At 30.6% G+C, this 18755-nt stretch overlaps 1 protein-coding gene across 1 annotated transcript in view; it reads left to right on the plus strand.

The window, feature by feature from the left end:
• LOC137398266 (cysteine-rich venom protein pseudechetoxin-like) overlaps positions 1-18755 on the plus strand; it is a 29661-nt gene that overhangs the window by 6107 nt on the left and 4799 nt on the right. The window contains exons 2-7 of the mRNA XM_068084374.1: positions 6594-6662; positions 8561-8646; positions 10542-10769; positions 13796-13887; positions 16075-16160; positions 17716-17814. Of these exons, the coding sequence (XP_067940475.1) occupies positions 6594-6662; positions 8561-8646; positions 10542-10769; positions 13796-13887; positions 16075-16160; positions 17716-17814 (660 nt within the window). The remainder of the gene's footprint in view (positions 1-6593; positions 6663-8560; positions 8647-10541; positions 10770-13795; positions 13888-16074; positions 16161-17715; positions 17815-18755) is intronic.

Consider the following 18755-nt stretch of genomic DNA (forward strand, 5'->3'; position numbering starts at 1 on the left):
TGTCATCTGTTAAAAACATACAAACCTTCAACTCGATAAAAACCATTTTAAACACTGACAAATTATAAGATTTTTGACACCGTAACAAAATTGGTCAATTCTAATTGATATGATAAGTGCATATGAACTCTTTAATGAGGTTCTCAGGATATTATACAAGTAATGGTGTGTTATTAACATGGTCTATTTTTTTGTCAAAATTATTGTCACCATGTTGAAAATCTGTTTCAATTCCTTTCGATCAACAAAATTCAAATGTGAAAACTTAAAGAATCATTCCATTTAGTTTATTTGTCCCCATTACCAAAGTAATTTTTGTATTCTATTTTCAAAAAAATACTATTTTTATTGCTGTTTGTTAAGGTAGAATTTGTACACAAACTTTGCTATCAACCAATAGTTCTTTTGATTATGGCCCAGTTCTTAGACTGTGTTTACACAGTAGCAAGGGTAGAGGTTGTTGCATTTAAACTTTTATTATAGTATCAAACCAGCTATCTGCATGTAGGTGAAACTACAACCAAACTAAATAACCATTGAACTCTGATAATGCCGAATTTCTGCGCATGCAATTTTTTGATGTATATCATGAACTGCACATGAACATTAGCGGTGAAAACTTTAATAAAATTGAAATGTGTGTGTTTTTTTAAAGAAAGCTCTACCGCTTTGGCCCATGACAAACACACAACCATTGAGCCAGTATTCATTAGACTGTGTTCTTCGATGACTAATTTTTTGTGAAAACTGACTCTCGAAAAGGTGATCCTCAACTAATTTAACTCCTAAACCCATAAGATTTAATTCTCGATAAAGTTATATAAAAAAGATGTCAATAAAAATACACCAAAAAATGCAATCCTGCTTACCACTGTATGTTAAAAGGCTCAAAGTTGGTGTTTACATGTACTGCATATAATATTTTAGAATACTTAAAAAAACCAAAACAATTTTTGTTTTCTCTTGTAAGGTAATTTGGTTTTGTTAAAGCCGAGCAGGAGAACACAATCTTTACTGAGAAGATAATTCCGCAACAAGAAAGCATATCTATCACAATAAATATTAGACAACGGTTAACAAAAAACCATTAATCGAGCTTCAATATTTATTATACTTCAGCATTTTAATATTAATAATAATAACAAATAATAATAACTAATTAATAATAATTAATAAATTTTAATAATAGAGATTGTTATTACACCCGTCATTAGAATTTTGAAAACAGTTAGTTTAGGAAATGTGAATAATTAATATTTTTTGGGAAAATTTAAATACAAATCAGAAAGCTATAAATTGTTATGCTTTCAAGTTAAGTTAGTTTTCAGGCAATATGCTAATACTTCCATTAATCTATTCAATAAGATTTTTTGTGCGTCTGAAGTTTTTTTGTGTAAGTTTTCTGTGCCCAAAGCAACCACAGCTTTAATTTGTGGTAGCATTACTCCCAGGAATGCTCGTAATTTTCTTCATTTTTAATTAAAAAGCTTGCAGGTGAATATTTAAAAGGTCGTTTCTCAGGACCCAGGTAGAGTTTTGAAAGTAAATACTTTTACTTACTTCTTGGAAAAAAAATTGTGTAAGGTTGTGTCAAAATTTGTGTGCAAAGTGTTTAAACGGAATAACAAATCTGTGCAATTTCATTCTAGATTTATTAACACACACGTAGATGTTTTAGCTAATTTTATCCCAATTTCTTATGGTTAGAAAAATGTCTTTTTGAGGTTTTAGACAAGGAGAGATTTTGTACTCACTATTGTCTTTAATAAGTTTTACCATAAAAGGAATTTTGTAAGTAAAACAGCAAATGCAATCATATTTTAGTATTTTAACCTCAAAGTGTTGTAAAATAAAAGTTTGTGATGTTATGTTTTTGCAAGAACAGCATATCACTATATTTGTATGCAGGATCATTTTGTTTCATAGTTTGAACAACTCGCAATATTTGACCCATTGTAAACATGTGCAAAAATCAACTAAAAAGTAGTCTGTGTACTTAATTTTTAAACAAAAAGCTGTATCCCAAGGTTTACTAAAACAAACCAACAAGTTAAAAAGCACTAATTCGTAAACGAGATATTTTTTGATGAAATTAGTATTCTGAGAGCCCAGCATGTTATGAGAAATAATTAGGGGTAAAGCATAGAGAGAATTTATGCCCAAAATTATTATGAACATTATACAGGTAATGATTTGTAAAGATTTTTGCATTTCGGTCGGCTAATCTGCAGATCATGAGTTCAAATCCTGTAAACTGTAATCTTTTTTCTCAACCTCCATATGTGAGTTAGATGGAGGTTACTTAGACATCCATCTACCAGACTGACATAGCTCTTACATGAGTAAAGACTGAAGATCTTTTCAGAAGGAAACAACTCCAACTGTTAGGCTGCTAATAAAACATTCCTATTTGCTAACCTAGATAAATAATATTTTCAATACATCTATGTAAATACTTACTCACTGGCATTCATGTGATTGTTACACATAAAGTAAAGAATTATTAAGCAGCACGGGCAATGTTGGTGTGTAGTAAAGTGATAGTATTTGTAGTTTACTATTTGCTGTCAGACATCAATATAAACTAGAGAATAGATTGATTCCTTGGCGTAGATTTTCCTCTCAAGATTGAAGTTGTATCTATTGGTAAGTTTAAAGTGTTATTTTTAGCTATAGGATTATAAAAAAAACATGTTATTAAAAAACAACTTTACCAAAACTTTAGTTGATTTCATCTGAAGGTTTTGGTATTATTTTATCAATCGAAATTGTTTTTTATGTTTGAGGCGGTCTATTCGCCAGGATGTTTCAAAATTAAAATTGACAAACCTGGATTGTGGTCAAAATGCTCAAATCAAGCAAAATGCAATTATGATGTATTTAGTTGGTTAGAGATCAACAAAATTAAATCATATGTAATGCTGCTACTTGAACACAATATCCGATATCAACTGTTGCATCAGTAACAAACAGTGATATCAATTTACACGCATTTTTTTCTAAGAGGATTTCAACCACGATCAATACTGATCGATTTTAATCTTAAAACATCCTGGCAGTCACCTCAAACATAAAAAACAATTGCAACAAAGAAAAAGCTATCAACACTTTTTTGATGAAATTCATAAAATTTTTATAAGTACATCTACAGTACAGAAACAAAAAAGCTAAAGTGAAATAGTAAAGTGTTGCAGTTAGCTTTGATGCAATATTTAAATTTTGTCACTAAAATAAGTTACTGAATAAAATACAGGTTTTTAAATTGTTTGGTAAAAGATGATAAGTAGAAGGCCTATAGCTATGTTAGTTTGTGCACTACTTTTGATATAAGCATAAAAGCACATTTATAATTGAACCCTAAAGTTTATTTTTACATTAAAATTTTGTTTAAATTTTTTCCAACTAAATTGAGACTTTATAAAAGTTCATTTTTTTTCATTTTGCATTTGGTTTAAATTAGATGTAAGTAGAAGCTGCATATACCTACTAATGTCATGGTTTCTTAAATTATTTCTTGTTACTTTACGCGTTAACAGCACAGAGTAAATTATACGATAGTCCATTGGTGCTATGAATTAACTATCAAATTCTAATATCAAAAACCAGGCTCATGCCAATATTCTCATGATTATGCATGTGATTTTGAGTCGATGCTTGTAGAAGGAACAAGCTCTTGTAAAGAGAAAATATGGATGGACTGAAAGTGACCTTTCTGATTATTCTTTTTGTCTGTCCTTCCAATCAGGTTAGTTTTACATTTGACAGATTTGCTTTCGGTAATCTGCCAATTTTAAAGACGCTAAAAAGTTTTCTTGTTAAAAAACTAGCTATTGCATTATTTTAATTGAAAGTATCTGGTAGTAAAATCCTGAACAGCATATTTATAAAAAATGTTATGTGTTGAAGTTTAGGGGCCCAAGTTGTGTTTAATAATTAAGTAGTTTGAACCTCATGTTAGTGGTAAGAAGGGCACCGAATCAAAATCTCTTAAAATTTTGGTCATAAAAAACCTTTACCTATTTGATACAGATGAAAGACAATATTTTCTCTGATTCACAAAAAAAAATTTTCTGCAATAAATTGTGTTTTAAAATTTTCCAAAAATCTTTTACTGATGCAAAAGCGTTACAGATACCATATATAACTGAAATTTTTTTATTTAAACTATGAACCAAATGAAAGACTGGCACAATGACCCAAATATTTCATCCTTAAAAATAGCGCATAGTTTCCATTCTATAAAAGAATTGTGCGATAGAAATAGTAACACTAGTAGAACTAATAAAACTTGGCAGAAATTGTTATAGAAATGTTACTAATGTAATCATTACTAATAGAACTTGCAAGAAGTACTTAACTATTACTTAAAAACTATGTAATCACACAATGCCTCAGTTGAAGGTATTAAAGTTAAAGTATTTAGTTATGATAGGTTCAATCCCAAAGCATTAGATTATAAATAGCCACTAAATAGAGAATTATAAGAAAGCCAGTGAATTGGTTTAAAGTTTATGTGATCATTTATTGTACAGACTAGTATCTTGGCAACTTTGTGTCCTGTGAGAGACTTTCAGGCTTAATAGCGGTATGCAGAATTACGCTGCTTGCTTAGAGTAGTTGCTAGAGCAATGGTCAACCAAGCTGAAAATCACGAGTTTGTATCCTATACGCTACAATCTTTTTCTCCAACATTCGACGGCGACTTCAGAGAGACAAACAAACGAGCACATCTCTCATTGATTTATTATAGCCTGTAACATTCATTTATCCATTAATAACCTCTTTGTTATAACTTATTCAACTTTGCAAGGGAACTACTTGTTTCTTATGCGTTTTAGATGTATTTCAGATCACTTGAAGTCATGTTACTATAAGTTAATTTAGTGATATATGTTAACAACCCATTGTGATTAACATAGATAAATAATTGACTACAAACTAATCTCTACAGATAAATTATGCATCTATGAAGCATCACTAATGCGCTTAACAATATTGTCACAGCAATGCATGATACACTTTGCTTCAAGGGCTGGCATCTTCAATCAATTTGTCATAGTCAGGGTTGAAAGTTATTACAGTTTTGCATTTTCAAATTTTCCATTTTGTTTTTGGTTGATAGTTTGAAACTGTAGATTAGGTTTCTAATAACAGCAATAGTAACCACAGTAATAACAACAATAATAACAGCAATAATAACAACAATAATAACAACAGTAACAACAACAGTAACAACAACAATAATCACAACAATAATAACAGCAGTATTAACAACAATAACAACAACAATAATAACAGCAATAATAACAACAATAATAACAACAATAATAACAACAATAATAACAACAATAATAACAACAATAATAACAACAATAATAACAACAATAATAACAACCGTGTGGCAGATGCTAACATTCAGACGAAATTGTTTGCAATGGTCAGTGTGATGGGTTTCTAGTAGCTTGTTTTATAATAACTCAATCACTAAATCACTAAGTTCCCATGCTTGAAATGGGTACGGAACTGATATTTGCCAATGAATTTGTATCTTACCTTTTCAACGATTCAAATTTGCACTTTATCAACTTTTCTCATACTAATGATGTACTTTTCAAAACAGAACTGGTTAAAGCAGACTTGCTCTCGGATCACTGTCACTTTTCAATTCACGTTTTGTACACACGTTGTACTAACTCAGCTATGATATCTGATGAGTTTTTTTTATTTTAATTGCTGCCCCCTAAATATAACAAAACAACAACATTATTTAGTACTTGCTATACAGCAATTACTTCAAACATCGCATGAACGACAATAACTTTAATAAAAAAATTGTTTTTGCTAAAAGAGTTAAGCTTAGAAAGACATCTGAACCAATAAAGTGGAAATTTGTTACATCAGTAAGTTCAGCTATTTAATGAATAAGGTAATAAAGAAAGAAAAAGGTACTTATCTTATCATTGTCAAACTAACCAACCTATCGTTGGAAATAGTATTTAGAACATACCCAGGTAGTAGTGGGGTAGAATGCACCAAACTTTTTGCTTTCACTGGGAAGAACTTAACTAGACAATATCAATTTGAACCCGGTCGGGAGGTAGCGTGTATGTGACACCAAATAGTAGTCTAACTGTGAATGCCTTTGCACAAATTTTTCAAAGCAAAATGGTGGCAAATTCATTCGGATTTTATTGTTTCAATGAATCAGAGCACATAAAAATCTGAATCCATTTGAAGCATGGAAACTTAGTAAATTTGCTCAAATTGTGTGAAAAATAGAAATCATTCGGTTGCTTTGTTTCATTAAAAATGGATTTCCAAGTTAATTTGTAGCAAACTTTTTTCAAACATTTTGCAACTTTAACTTTTAAATTTCAAATTTTATTGAAGCATAAAAAATGTCTCCTAAGCATTCTTTGTTTATACAAGTTTTATAGAGGTTTGATCACTTAGTATCTAGTGATGTCATAAGTTCAACCAATGGTAAAAACTGCTATAATAAATAGTAATAGTAAATTGCATTGTCAATTTAAACAGATTGATTTATTTGATCAAATGTCAACTGTAGGTATCTTTGGATGACTGCCTTGCAGAGAAATTCTTTCATTTCTCCAAAAAGCACACGGCCAGCATTACTAAGTCTAAAACTTCAACAAGTTCTGGTGAGTCATTTTTGTTCTGACACTCTTACTAGTCTGTTTAGTAGAAGTTGCGTAGAAATAAAGTGTCTTGCATATGGAGAGTAGCTAATAATCTCAGTAAACATTAAATTGGTGATGCATTTACACAAAATTTACATCAGTAATTTGCTTTTTGGGTTTATTAAGTGTTTTTAGGACAGACTTTCAAAGTTTATTATAAAAGAACATTTTAGTTTGGTTATGTAAAAAGAGTCAAGCAGTCAAAATACAATTATGGTTTGAACTTCTAAATAGTTTTGTAGCTTAGGAATTTGGAAGATATTTCGTGAAATAATAATCATTGTAATATGGTCTGTTAATATTCATGGTAGAAGGATTGGACATCTGAACACAAATTTTGTACAATCAATATTTTGTGTTGTTAACATTATTAACTATAATAATACTCTATAGCAATCAATTACAGCTTCTTGTATTTTATTTTAACCAATAGAGCGCGGAAGAACAGAAACTACAAGTCTTATCATCATAGTGTTTGCGGTCAGTTTTTCTACTGCGTGCGACAAAGTATGCTGTAAAGTTTAGCTAATGCATTCATCAGATTTTTACAATAAATAGAGCTGTGATCATTTGTCCGTTTTTTCTTAAGTCACGCTTAGAAAGTTAGAAAAATATATTTCCTACACAAAAACCGAACCCAAAGCCTCAGATTTTAAGGCAAGAGTGCTACCACCACACCACTCGGTCGCCTTACTATTTTATGGAATAATTACTGCACAAAGTGATTACTCTTCACGATCTGTTTATGATCATGAAGTGATCATGAAGTGATCATGAAGTGATCATGAAGTGATCATGAAGTGATCATGAAGTGATCATGAAGTGATCATGAAGTGATCATGAAGTGATCATGAAGTGATCATGAAGTGATCATGAAGTGATCATGAAGTGATCATGAAGTGATCATGAAGTGATCATGAAGTGATCATGAAGTGATCATGAAGTGATCATGAAGTGATCATGAAGTGATCATGAAGTGATCATGAAGTGATCATGAAGTGATCATGAAGTGATCATGAAGTGATCATGAAGTGATCATGAAGTGATCATGAAGTGATCATGAAGTGATCATGAAGTGATCATGAAGTGATCATGAAGTGATCATGAAGTGATCATGAAGTGATCATGAAGTGATCATGAAGTGATCATGAAGTGATCATGAAGTGATCATGAAGTGATGTGAGCTATTTAGTAGATTTGCGCTTTAAATGTCAAGAGTTCAACTCTACTAAAAATGTGGATTTTTGTTGGTATAACTTTATTGCTATAACTGGATACACAGACAACAGGCACACAACAGACAAATGCTAAAATTTATGTTATGTAGATTGTCTACTCCTACTAGCTTAGATCTTAAAACAATGTTAAAGATGAACTTGCCCAACATCTTTTGGAAATTTTGTTCAAAAATGATTCGCAGTTTTTTTCCTTCGCAATATTTTTTTCATGTTTACGGTTGTCTGACTGTCAAGATGTTTCAAAATTCAAATCGATCGAACTTAATTGTAATAAATTGCTCACATCAAGCGAAAGTGCTATTTCGACATTTATAATTGCAAAAAGGTCGACAGAATAGAGACGGGTGAAGATTCAAGTTAAACTTAGTAGCCAATGTTAACTATCACAGCAACAACAGTTAGTGCCATCATTTTAAATGTTTTTTTCTGAGCATTTTAATCGCTGTAAACCTTTATCGATTTTAATCTTAAAACATCCTGAGACTCAGATCACCTTAAGCATAAAACGCAATTTCAAATGAGAAAAACTTACTGATACGTTCTGATCAAATCTACAACAGATTTTTGTAAGTCCATCTTTGAATAAATTTACTAAGATGTCTTCCAACTCTGACATTTCAGGTGTTTCAGAGCCTGATAAGAGGATTATTGTAAACAAACATAACCAGTTGAGATCTTCACAAGGTGCAGGTGACATGCAGAAAATGGTAAGTTAAACATATGACATGAAAGCTGTATTTATTTAAGTATTTAGAACATTATTGTTATAAACATGTCAATTCAAAGAAAAAAACTTTTAAAAAATTGTCCACTTTGAATTCACATGTTTATAACAATAATTTTAAAAATATTCAAATATTATAGTTTCTACTCATTGAGTATGTAACATAATTTTTATACTAGAAACTTTGATGTAGTGTTTTGTTAGGAATTTGCATTATATTGAAAATGTGTTTTACTGTTAGTGTGAAAGCCTAAACAATGCTTTTAAATTTTGCTTTTTATGGTAGAAAACGTTTTCTATTACCTTCATATTTCATATGAACCAAAGTGAAAAACTGTAAAAATTTATTTGTCTTAAAATCAAACACTTAAAACTATATTAGTAAAACAATTTTGCAATGCAAAATTCTCATTCTTAACAGCTACACATCGCACATGTGCACATCGCTTTAATGTTCTAGAAGCTTGTAAGAAATTTTTTTGTTTTAGATGTAAAACAGAAAAGCTGAGTTAATCTTTTATTTAAATCTTTCAAAAATCAGTCGTGTTATGATAGCTTGTAGAAGCCTTCTAAGTTTAGAGTCTTTTAGATATAGGCATAGTTGTAGCAACTTCTAATTTTAACTTTATATTGTTAGTTTTTATATGGATGCTACAAAAGATTGAAATAAAAGTAAAGTAGCTGCTTTAATTAAAAATATACAGTAAGAAAGACGCAATTTTGAATTTCTGAGTTTGAATACCCTTTCTTGAAGTGTTAAACTTGCTCTAGGAAAAAATTGGCACTTAACTGTATATGGATAAAGCTTCTATTCAAAGCTGTTTACAAGCTGTTTAGTGAAACAAGTGGCTGACATATGCTATACCTTAGTCTTAGAGCATGATGGTCGGTGCCTATAAAGTACCACATACTGTACGCAAACTCTCTGGCAGTTTATACCACAGATAAACAAACATGTATCAGTAGAGTTCTGTATGAATTTATTGCATAATGATACTATAAAGGCGTTTAATCAAATGTGATGTTGAAGCATATGTAGTATATGTATTGTATATGTATCAGTAGTATATGTAAACCAGTACTGGAAGTTATAGTCTGTACTGCAATTTGTGGGAGCTGTCAATTTTCTCCAGCAAAATACAAGTTTGAATGCAATTTTTGTTCTATAAATACATGTAATAACATTTTAAGAAGACTCATTTACACAGATATTTGCTTTGCAAATTACATATATTACATTAATGACTATATTACTACCTTACTTTATTACTGTATTACTATATTACATATATTTACATATTTGCAATTACAGACATTTACATATTTGCTGCATTATGTAGTAAAATTGATTTTTAGAACCAATAGAAGATGAGTTATGAGCACTAGTTCTTTGAAAGCCCAGTTTGAATAATGACATTGGCATTACAAAATGTTTGTTTACAATATACATTGTACATGTAGGTAAATTGGCAATTACTGGCAGAATGCTACGTAATCTTTTTTAAATTTTCTTTGGACCTTTGAAATTCTAAAAAGCAATAAAAAACAGCAGCTAAATTGTAATTTCTAAACTACAAGATTGAAATTTGAAAATTTTGCCAATTTGTGGTGTTACCAGAGGACGAACAAAGACATTTTTGAAAAAATACTTTTTATTGGTTTTAGAACTTTAATTACTTGGTAAGTTATTTGCGATTTGTAAAAATTTAAAATGAATAGAAACTCGCCACCTAAAAGGAAGCTCTGTAGACATAGCTGGACACCCATATATATTATCTATAATGTGGTCAGATACTAGGTATACCATTTGTGTGCAGATAAATATACAAAGGCATTCAGTAATTATAGCTACAATTTGCTTTTATGATATACCCCAAGGTGTGGGATGATGAGATAGCGAGCATAGCGCAAAGATGGGCAGACAACTGCAAAAACAGTCATGACGAGTACAGGGCAATTCCTGGAAGATTTTCGGTGGGGCAGAACTTAGCCTGGGGATACAAAACTTGGGATGGTGCAATGCAGGCCTGGTATGATGAAGTGGACGACTTCACATATGGCAGTGAATCTGCCAACAGGTTTTCAGCTGTTGGACACTACACACAGGTATATGATGCCTTGGCAGCAATTTTATGATTTATTTATGCTGCTGCCAAAACTACTCCGAATCTCTAAAAATCGATGTAACAACATATGTCATTATGAAATATGTACGATCTTCATTGTTACATCACCAACACTCTCCATGTATTTTGAAATAGTGCATAACTTCCTTGCTGGTGATGAGGGTGTGAAATAGCTAATATTTGTATATATATATATATATATATATATATATATATATATATATATATATATATATATATATATATATATATATATATATATATATATATATATATATATATATATATATATATATATATATATGTATATATATATTACTTTATTGGCAACAATTTCATTTCAAACACAAATGTTTTTCAAGTTATGCTATACAACAATCTTAAAGCAAAAAATGGCAACAGGTAGAAACTAAAATCAAATATATAGTTTGACAAAGTGGTTAAAATACGTTTCCCTGCTAAGAAAATGGAGGATAAAACGATTAGGTAGAAATTTGTTATAGCAATAATAATATGTAATGCTAATTATATATATTTAGCATTATATTTTAAGTATATAATAATATAGTAATTATATCAATATGTAATACCAATAATATGTAATGCTAACTATATATAATTAACATTATATAATAAGTATATGATTATAGTATAGTAATTAAATCGGTTTGTAATATTAATAGTATGCAATGATATTTGTATATAATTAGTATTACATAACAAGTATATAATTGCAACACAATACCTATAATAATATGTGATGCTAATAGTAATTAATGCTAACTGTATAAACCCAAATCTGTCACCGGTGTAAATTATATTGTTTGATACCGTAAGTTCTTACACTCAAGCCGCGTGGCTTGAGCATAAGGACTTACGGTATACACTTTGGTAGTTCTACCACCAAGCTAAAGAATATCTATGATATTTTAACCTACCACTCTATGAAATGTCTTTAACGGTTTTAATTTTGTGAGATCTTGTGTTTGCAAAATTTAGTGAAACCTATAACCCTGCCATCACAGTAATTCTCGTTGCAAAAAATAGGTAATTTTATTAAAGTAGTTACAAAAAGACAAGCTCATTAAAAACTACTAATTATTATCTCACCTTGGGAGTCCGGTGAGCTGGGAAAGATTGTCTTGTGTACTCCTAATAATGTGCAAATAACAATTATATGCTCAATAGTTCCAAAACACTAATGGTGAATGATTGGCACAGTGGTTAGTGTGTTAGTCTAGTGAGCTAATGGTTGCAAGTTCAAATCCTTTGTTATGGACCTTTTGACAGACGAGCGGCTCTGGAAAATAGGACAACCAATTGTAGCTGTGAACATATGAGTGGCTACGGCTGTAAGCATAGGAAAGATTAAGTATACTAGTACCATAGCAGACTGGAGCGCCATGAGAGATTTTCAGCTGTAATATTTATCAGCAGAATTGTAACAAGGTTGTTGATTGGCGCTCTTGGAACAGTGTTAAGGCCTATTCACACGATCGCCCAAATCAACAATTATCTGAGCGATGGACCGTAATGATGCACTGTTATGACATCATTTTATGATGCGGCGGCCATCGTAATCATTGCTAGCGACGATGCGATGGACGATTAGCGATTCGCGTGTTGAAATTTGACACTAATGATCCCAACCGTTGGCATCTTGATTGGCTTTTTGTTGACCGCATCAAATTCAATTTAAAAACTTGTGAAGATCAGTGTGAAATCATATTCGGAAGCATGGCAGGAAACTATGTTCATGATGAATTGCATAATCAGATAATTAAAAGATAACAAAAGGACCCACTATATCATAAATGCAACTTCATAATTTCTAAGAGTTGTTGGTTAGCAATCACTTACATCTAATCTCTCATAGTGTGTACATCTTATCAGTGGTGATGATGTACAAACAGCTAATCGGTGCAATCCACCGCAAAGCAAAAAGTTGATTCGGGCGATAGTGTGCATGGGCCTTTAAGCTTCCAAGCTGAATGTTGCAAGTTCAAATCAAGCATGATAAAATATTTTTGTTCAAAATTTGAAAGTGGCTGTAGAATGACACACATTCAGATACAGCTTTTTATAGGTTTATTATTTATTCTATTTATTTATGGTGTATCATATTATTATTATTTTCTGTTTTTATTAAAAATTAGAAAATAATGCATAACTAATATTATTTGCTAATAAAATATATTAGTACTCATCTCGGGGAGTATCCATGTAGCATATTATTTTGCAATGGCTGCACAATCAGTGTTGACAAAAGTTGGATTTATCACCCCAAACAATGTTATTTGCCCTGTTAAATATAGTTACTGTAACTTGACTGCACTAGATTTCTGGACCACTTTCACTCTTTCGTCTAAAAAGATATAGTTTCTAGCAGACAATAACCGGTTGACACATGATAGCTTTTTCATCTGGTAGATGGATAGGTTTGTTTCATTAGGCTGCCACAAAGCATCACTAGATTATTGTAGTGCTTTCACAGTTCTTTTTTAGTTCTGTAAGGACTTCCAGCTAGTCCTACCCATTTGAATGAGGTTTGATGACCTAGTTGGCACCAGCACGACCCGTATACTAACAGGTGGTATCAGATAACATGTATTACCAGTGGCAGGCTCATATAGCCTGACATGCGAGATAGTCAAGCTATAGCATCTAAAATTAGTGAAACTAGCTGTGTTGTCATATTAAATAGTGACATCAATTTGTTCTTGGAGATTCCCAAGCTAACTAATAATTCCAGAAAGAACCTTTCTAGATATATAGAAACCAGCAAACATGGAGATAGTATTAGGCCATTTTATCTGCTGTGTTTTTCTCACAGGTTCTAGGTGGTTCTAGGCAACTAGTATATTACTACTAAAAGCAAAAAACCACTTACTGCATTTAAAAAAGTGTTGTCACCAAAAAGCAAGTTGTGGTCTCTATTACACATTTGTATAGTAGCTGTCTGTATTAATTTTGCATTTTTATAACTAGGCATTTCTGTTATTCTAGATGGTATGGGCATCATCGGCTAAAATAGGCTGTGGTTATGCATACTGTACTAATCTGAATGCAGAGTTTTATGTCTGCAACTATGGACCAGCGTAAGTTGACCTACCTGCTAGTCAACGTCACATCAACTAGTATATACAGCTACTAGCATTCAGCAACAATTTGGTAATTGCAGAGTTAGGCTTGAAGTGGAACACTGTTCTATAATTGAGTTTTATTCTTACTGTTCTTGTCTAAAGTCTGTCACTCTGCTTCAGTGAAGTCTAAGTAATTTTTAATCACTATTTTTTTCAAAATTTGGCGCAAATTCTGTAATTGATTTCTAAGTAATAGTTTTGTGAACATTAAAAAAAGATTTAAAATTAAAATAGAAAAACTCATACCAAATACATTATGGTGTTTAGATTTTTACGGTTTTCAATGGTTTGTCACACAGTTTTATTGGTTCCTAAGCACTCTTTACTTACTGCTTGACTGTTTTAATTCTTTTTGCGGTTTAATTGTGAAATATCTAAAATTAGATTATTATTGTTTTATTCTTGAGCCTAAATTTTTATTTTCATCTTATTTCTATTTTTTTAATTCAGTGAGCAATAAATACTCATAGATAAACTAAAGTTTTTTTCATCACCAAATGAAGGTGTGTTTATAAGAAAACATCTAAGATTTTTGGTGAAACAGGAAAGGCTCGTCATATTTGAAGACCTCAACGGAAGAACGATCAATGTCACATTTTCTCAAAAGACTAGGTTAAATTTCCATTAGATAGTTCTGGCCACAAAGTTTAGTCTCTGTGACAAACTTTCAGCAAAAATGATCCAGGTCTAGGGATATCCCTACTTAAAAAAAACTAACATTTTGCAAAACTGATCAATGTCTAAGTTTTTAAACTTTAAAATGGCTATATCTCATGTTTGAGCAATTGCGACATTGATCGTTCTTCCATTGAGGTTTTCATTTATGAGATTGCAAGCTTGAGATTTGAAATAATAAGTCTCTTTAAAGAGCAGGATAAAGTGTTTTGCAAAATACAGGTTCAGTTAATAAATTAGCCGGCATTCTGAATTTTTATGAAAAAAGAGATTTAGACAAAAGTAAATTAGGTAGATTTCAGCAGCTCTGTAATTTAAAAGTAATAAAAGCTTAAATGTTTAAAATAATAAGCTAGAAATCCAAATAAAAAATTTGTAATGTACTTAGGATATTATTGTTTTATAATTTAACATTGATTTTCATTGTCCCTGTCCGAAATCTGTCTCAATATCTTACTGTGTTGTAAGAAATAAATTTTAATTGAACAAATAGTTGCACTCCAGAAAGAGTGACAGTCATTACAAGGTGACAGCTACAAAAGATACCTTAAAAAACAGCAAAATAATTATAAAAATCAATCAAAAATATCTCAAGTCAAAATACTGTTAAACCTTAACTTTAACGCCACCTCTATTTGATAGTCACTATGAGAAAAAAGTTGAAAATGGAGTGTCTCCCTTCAATTAAACACCAAATTTATTTAAACGCCACTTTTAACTACTTTGATCTTTATTAATTCATAATAAAAAACTGATCAGTAAAAAAGTGTCTAACAAATGGTACTATTAATGACTTGGTTACATCAAGAATAATTATTTCTTTGGTTGTTGCTGTGGTGGTTGCCATGGTTTCAGTGAAAGCGTAATCGAGAAGATTGATTGTCATAATCATCAGAACTACACTCTGATTTGAAGTTATTAAGGTCTGAATCCAAGCAATTGTTTTCAGATTTATTTATAAATCTGAAAACAATCTGGTTTACAATCTGACTTGAAGACAAGTAAGTGTTTTGATGAATGATGAACACACCCTTTAGGCAGAAACACCTGCGGCACAATAGCATCCATCGCTATTGGATATGTAAATTAATTCTCTAACTAGAAAGTTTTACGCCATTTAGCTCTGAAACTTTTAATGTGACTCCATTAGAATAATTAACAGCTGTATCTGGCTAATGAAATTCACTCAAAGTAGTTGCTTGTTTAACTCGGTTTGATATTTTGATGTATATGAAAAACTGCTAAGCAAAAATGCTGAGGCTGACAGCATCAATGTTGCGCCGCCAGATGAAGAGTGCAAGCCAAATATAGGCAGTATTTGCATCATTTTTCCTGTAAAAAGGTTAAATCTATTTTACCAAAATTCTGACTAGCTGACTGAAAAATACTACGCCATATTTTATTTGAATGTCAATCTTAATAAAATACCACTATAAGAAATGGTTGAAAAACACTTTGACATTGTAGAGGAAACTATGATTGGTGGATTCCATACAAAGCTGGACCACCATGTGGAGACTGCTCTAATACATGCGACAGTGACAAGCTGTGTGGTGAGACTGTGTGGTGCTGAACTGCATAAAATTTGATAACTGTTTGCTAGTTGCTCAGCTTATAGTCTTTGAAGATCTTGCTATAATTTAGGTTTCTTCAATCTTCATTCTGATAGCATAAGAAGTTAACAAACCTTATACTTAATAAAAATAAGGAAAATGTAATACTTGTGTTTACTTAATAAAATAAATAAATTAATAATTTATAACATTTTAATAATATTAAATATTAATATAATATATATAATATTTATTATTGTATATATAATATCAATATTATATATATAACATTAATATTATATATACAATACTGTATATATTTTGTATATATAAATTGTATACTGTATATTATATATATATTAATATTATATATAATATTAATATTATATATAATATTAATATTATATATACAATAATAATATTATATAAATAATATTAATATTATATAATATTAATAGTCCTTCTTAATAAAATAAGGAAGTTCTAATATTTGTGTTGTGCAAAGCAAACTTGGCCATTTTATCAGAAAACTAAAATTATTATTTACACCATTATTACTCATCGTGAATTTAGTCAAAATCCATAAATTATATAATGAATAACTCTTCATATCATCCTGATTTTTAAAGATGGAAGCTAAACAGCAGTAAAATTAAGTTTTTGAATGATTATGTAGGCTAAACTTTGAACATTTCATTTTGTAATAGTTGATGATGATTATTCACCTAGGTATACATGTATATGACCTTAAATGAACCATCAAAAATGCATGCGGTATAAATGAATATTGAATTATCTAACGCATTATTGAATTGAATAATTGAATAATACTGTATAAATAAATTCACACTGAGTAAAAATGTTGTAAATGAGAATTTCAGTTTTCCAGCAAAGGGGTCTGGTGTAAAATCCACACCACTGTACTTTAATTACTCTAAATCTTGACATTTTTAAACCAACTCAAATTGTTTGATAGTTTTTAAGTTTGTTCTTCTTTTTTCCCCTTGACCCATGCACTCTATTATTATTCACCCTTCGCTCTTATGTCAGTAGTATTAATTTTTGTAAAACGAATAAACTATGAACATTTTAATTTTTAATGGCTGAAGATGTACATAAATAATGGCATTACAAACATTTTCATTTGCTTATTTTCTATCTAGCAATGCCTAAACAACTAAATTTCAGAAATGTAGAACATATATGGGTAAATATCAAAAAAAGGATATTGTCATGAAACCTGATTACATAGAATTTAATTGTTTTGTTAAACATTGATTCAAAAATCTGTATCTAAACTGATTCAAAGACACGCTATACATTATTTGTTAGGTTTTTCTAAATTATGACAACATTTTGAGTCTAGTGATATATAATTTGTTTAATAATTAAATACAAACTATATAATATATTGTTATATTGTTTTTTACTAATATTTTGGTGTTTTTATTAATAACAAAACAAATTTAAGAATTTATTTTCAATATAAAAAGGTGTCCAGTTTATTTTGCATGCCATCCAATCAGTATTTCCAAATAATGTCCTCTTTTTAAAGACTGCAATGGAAAAGTATGTGAGAATGGTGGTACCCTTACCCTAAACACATGTGAATGCACGTGCTCAAAGAAGTGGAACAATCCTGGAACTTGTGGTTGTAAGTATTGAAATTGTTTGCATTGATCATTATTTCAGCAACATTTTAGTTACTATTAGTATTTTACGATCTTAAAAAAGCAATTGGGTGTATAAATTTTTTGGTTAACTAAGACAAGTGTAGAAGTATTAACACCATTACACATTTTTGAAAATATTTGGCTAACTCATCTTGATAATCTTTGTTCACTTCTTCTACACGAGTTAGTTAAAGTTTGACTTGCACCAAAGTTCACATTACAGTTATTTGGTATCAAAAGGTTTCCCATGTCTTACTCTGCTGTGTTGTAGGTGCAAAATATGTGGAAATGTCATAATAAGTTCCTAAAAGCTTAAAAACGAACAGTTAATCGCCACTATCACAAACCGCCGTAGATTGGAATCAGTTTGTTTCTCTGACGTACTCAATCCATTTGGTTATTGCTTTGACATGTGATGTTCTCACGTAAATTGAAAGGCCAATAAAAGGCTCAATATGAAAATTCTCGTAGCATTAGTTTATGACAAACCCTTCGGGTTTTGCCTAAGAGCTCGTATCAAATATAGCTGCTCGCTACTTTACAGTATTGTTTCTGCCTGGTCTAATCAGCAAGTCGTAATCTGATCATGTGACCCATACTTCTTGCCAAACAGCACAAATAATTTCTGCAAAGTTTTTCAGTTATCACAGATGACCAACACAAGCTCATCATGTTGATTAGATATTGATATATACAAAGGTTTAAAGATGGTCGAACAAAGGTTAAAAGATTGAACGAATTTTCATGGTAGGTTATAAGATATCCCTGCTGAAAGTGGCAGCATTACAATGATGATGAAATAGATGGATAAGAACAATAGACATGGTTTTATTGAATGCGTGAAGTATATTTGTCAAAATATTTCAACAAATGAGGTTGCATGAAAGTGTGAACAGAAGCCATCTCGTTCAATCACGCCCCA

This window comes from Watersipora subatra, chromosome 6 (assembly GCF_963576615.1).
Source record: "Watersipora subatra chromosome 6, tzWatSuba1.1, whole genome shotgun sequence".
Classification (NCBI taxonomy): Eukaryota; Metazoa; Bryozoa; class Gymnolaemata; order Cheilostomatida; family Watersiporidae; genus Watersipora; species Watersipora subatra.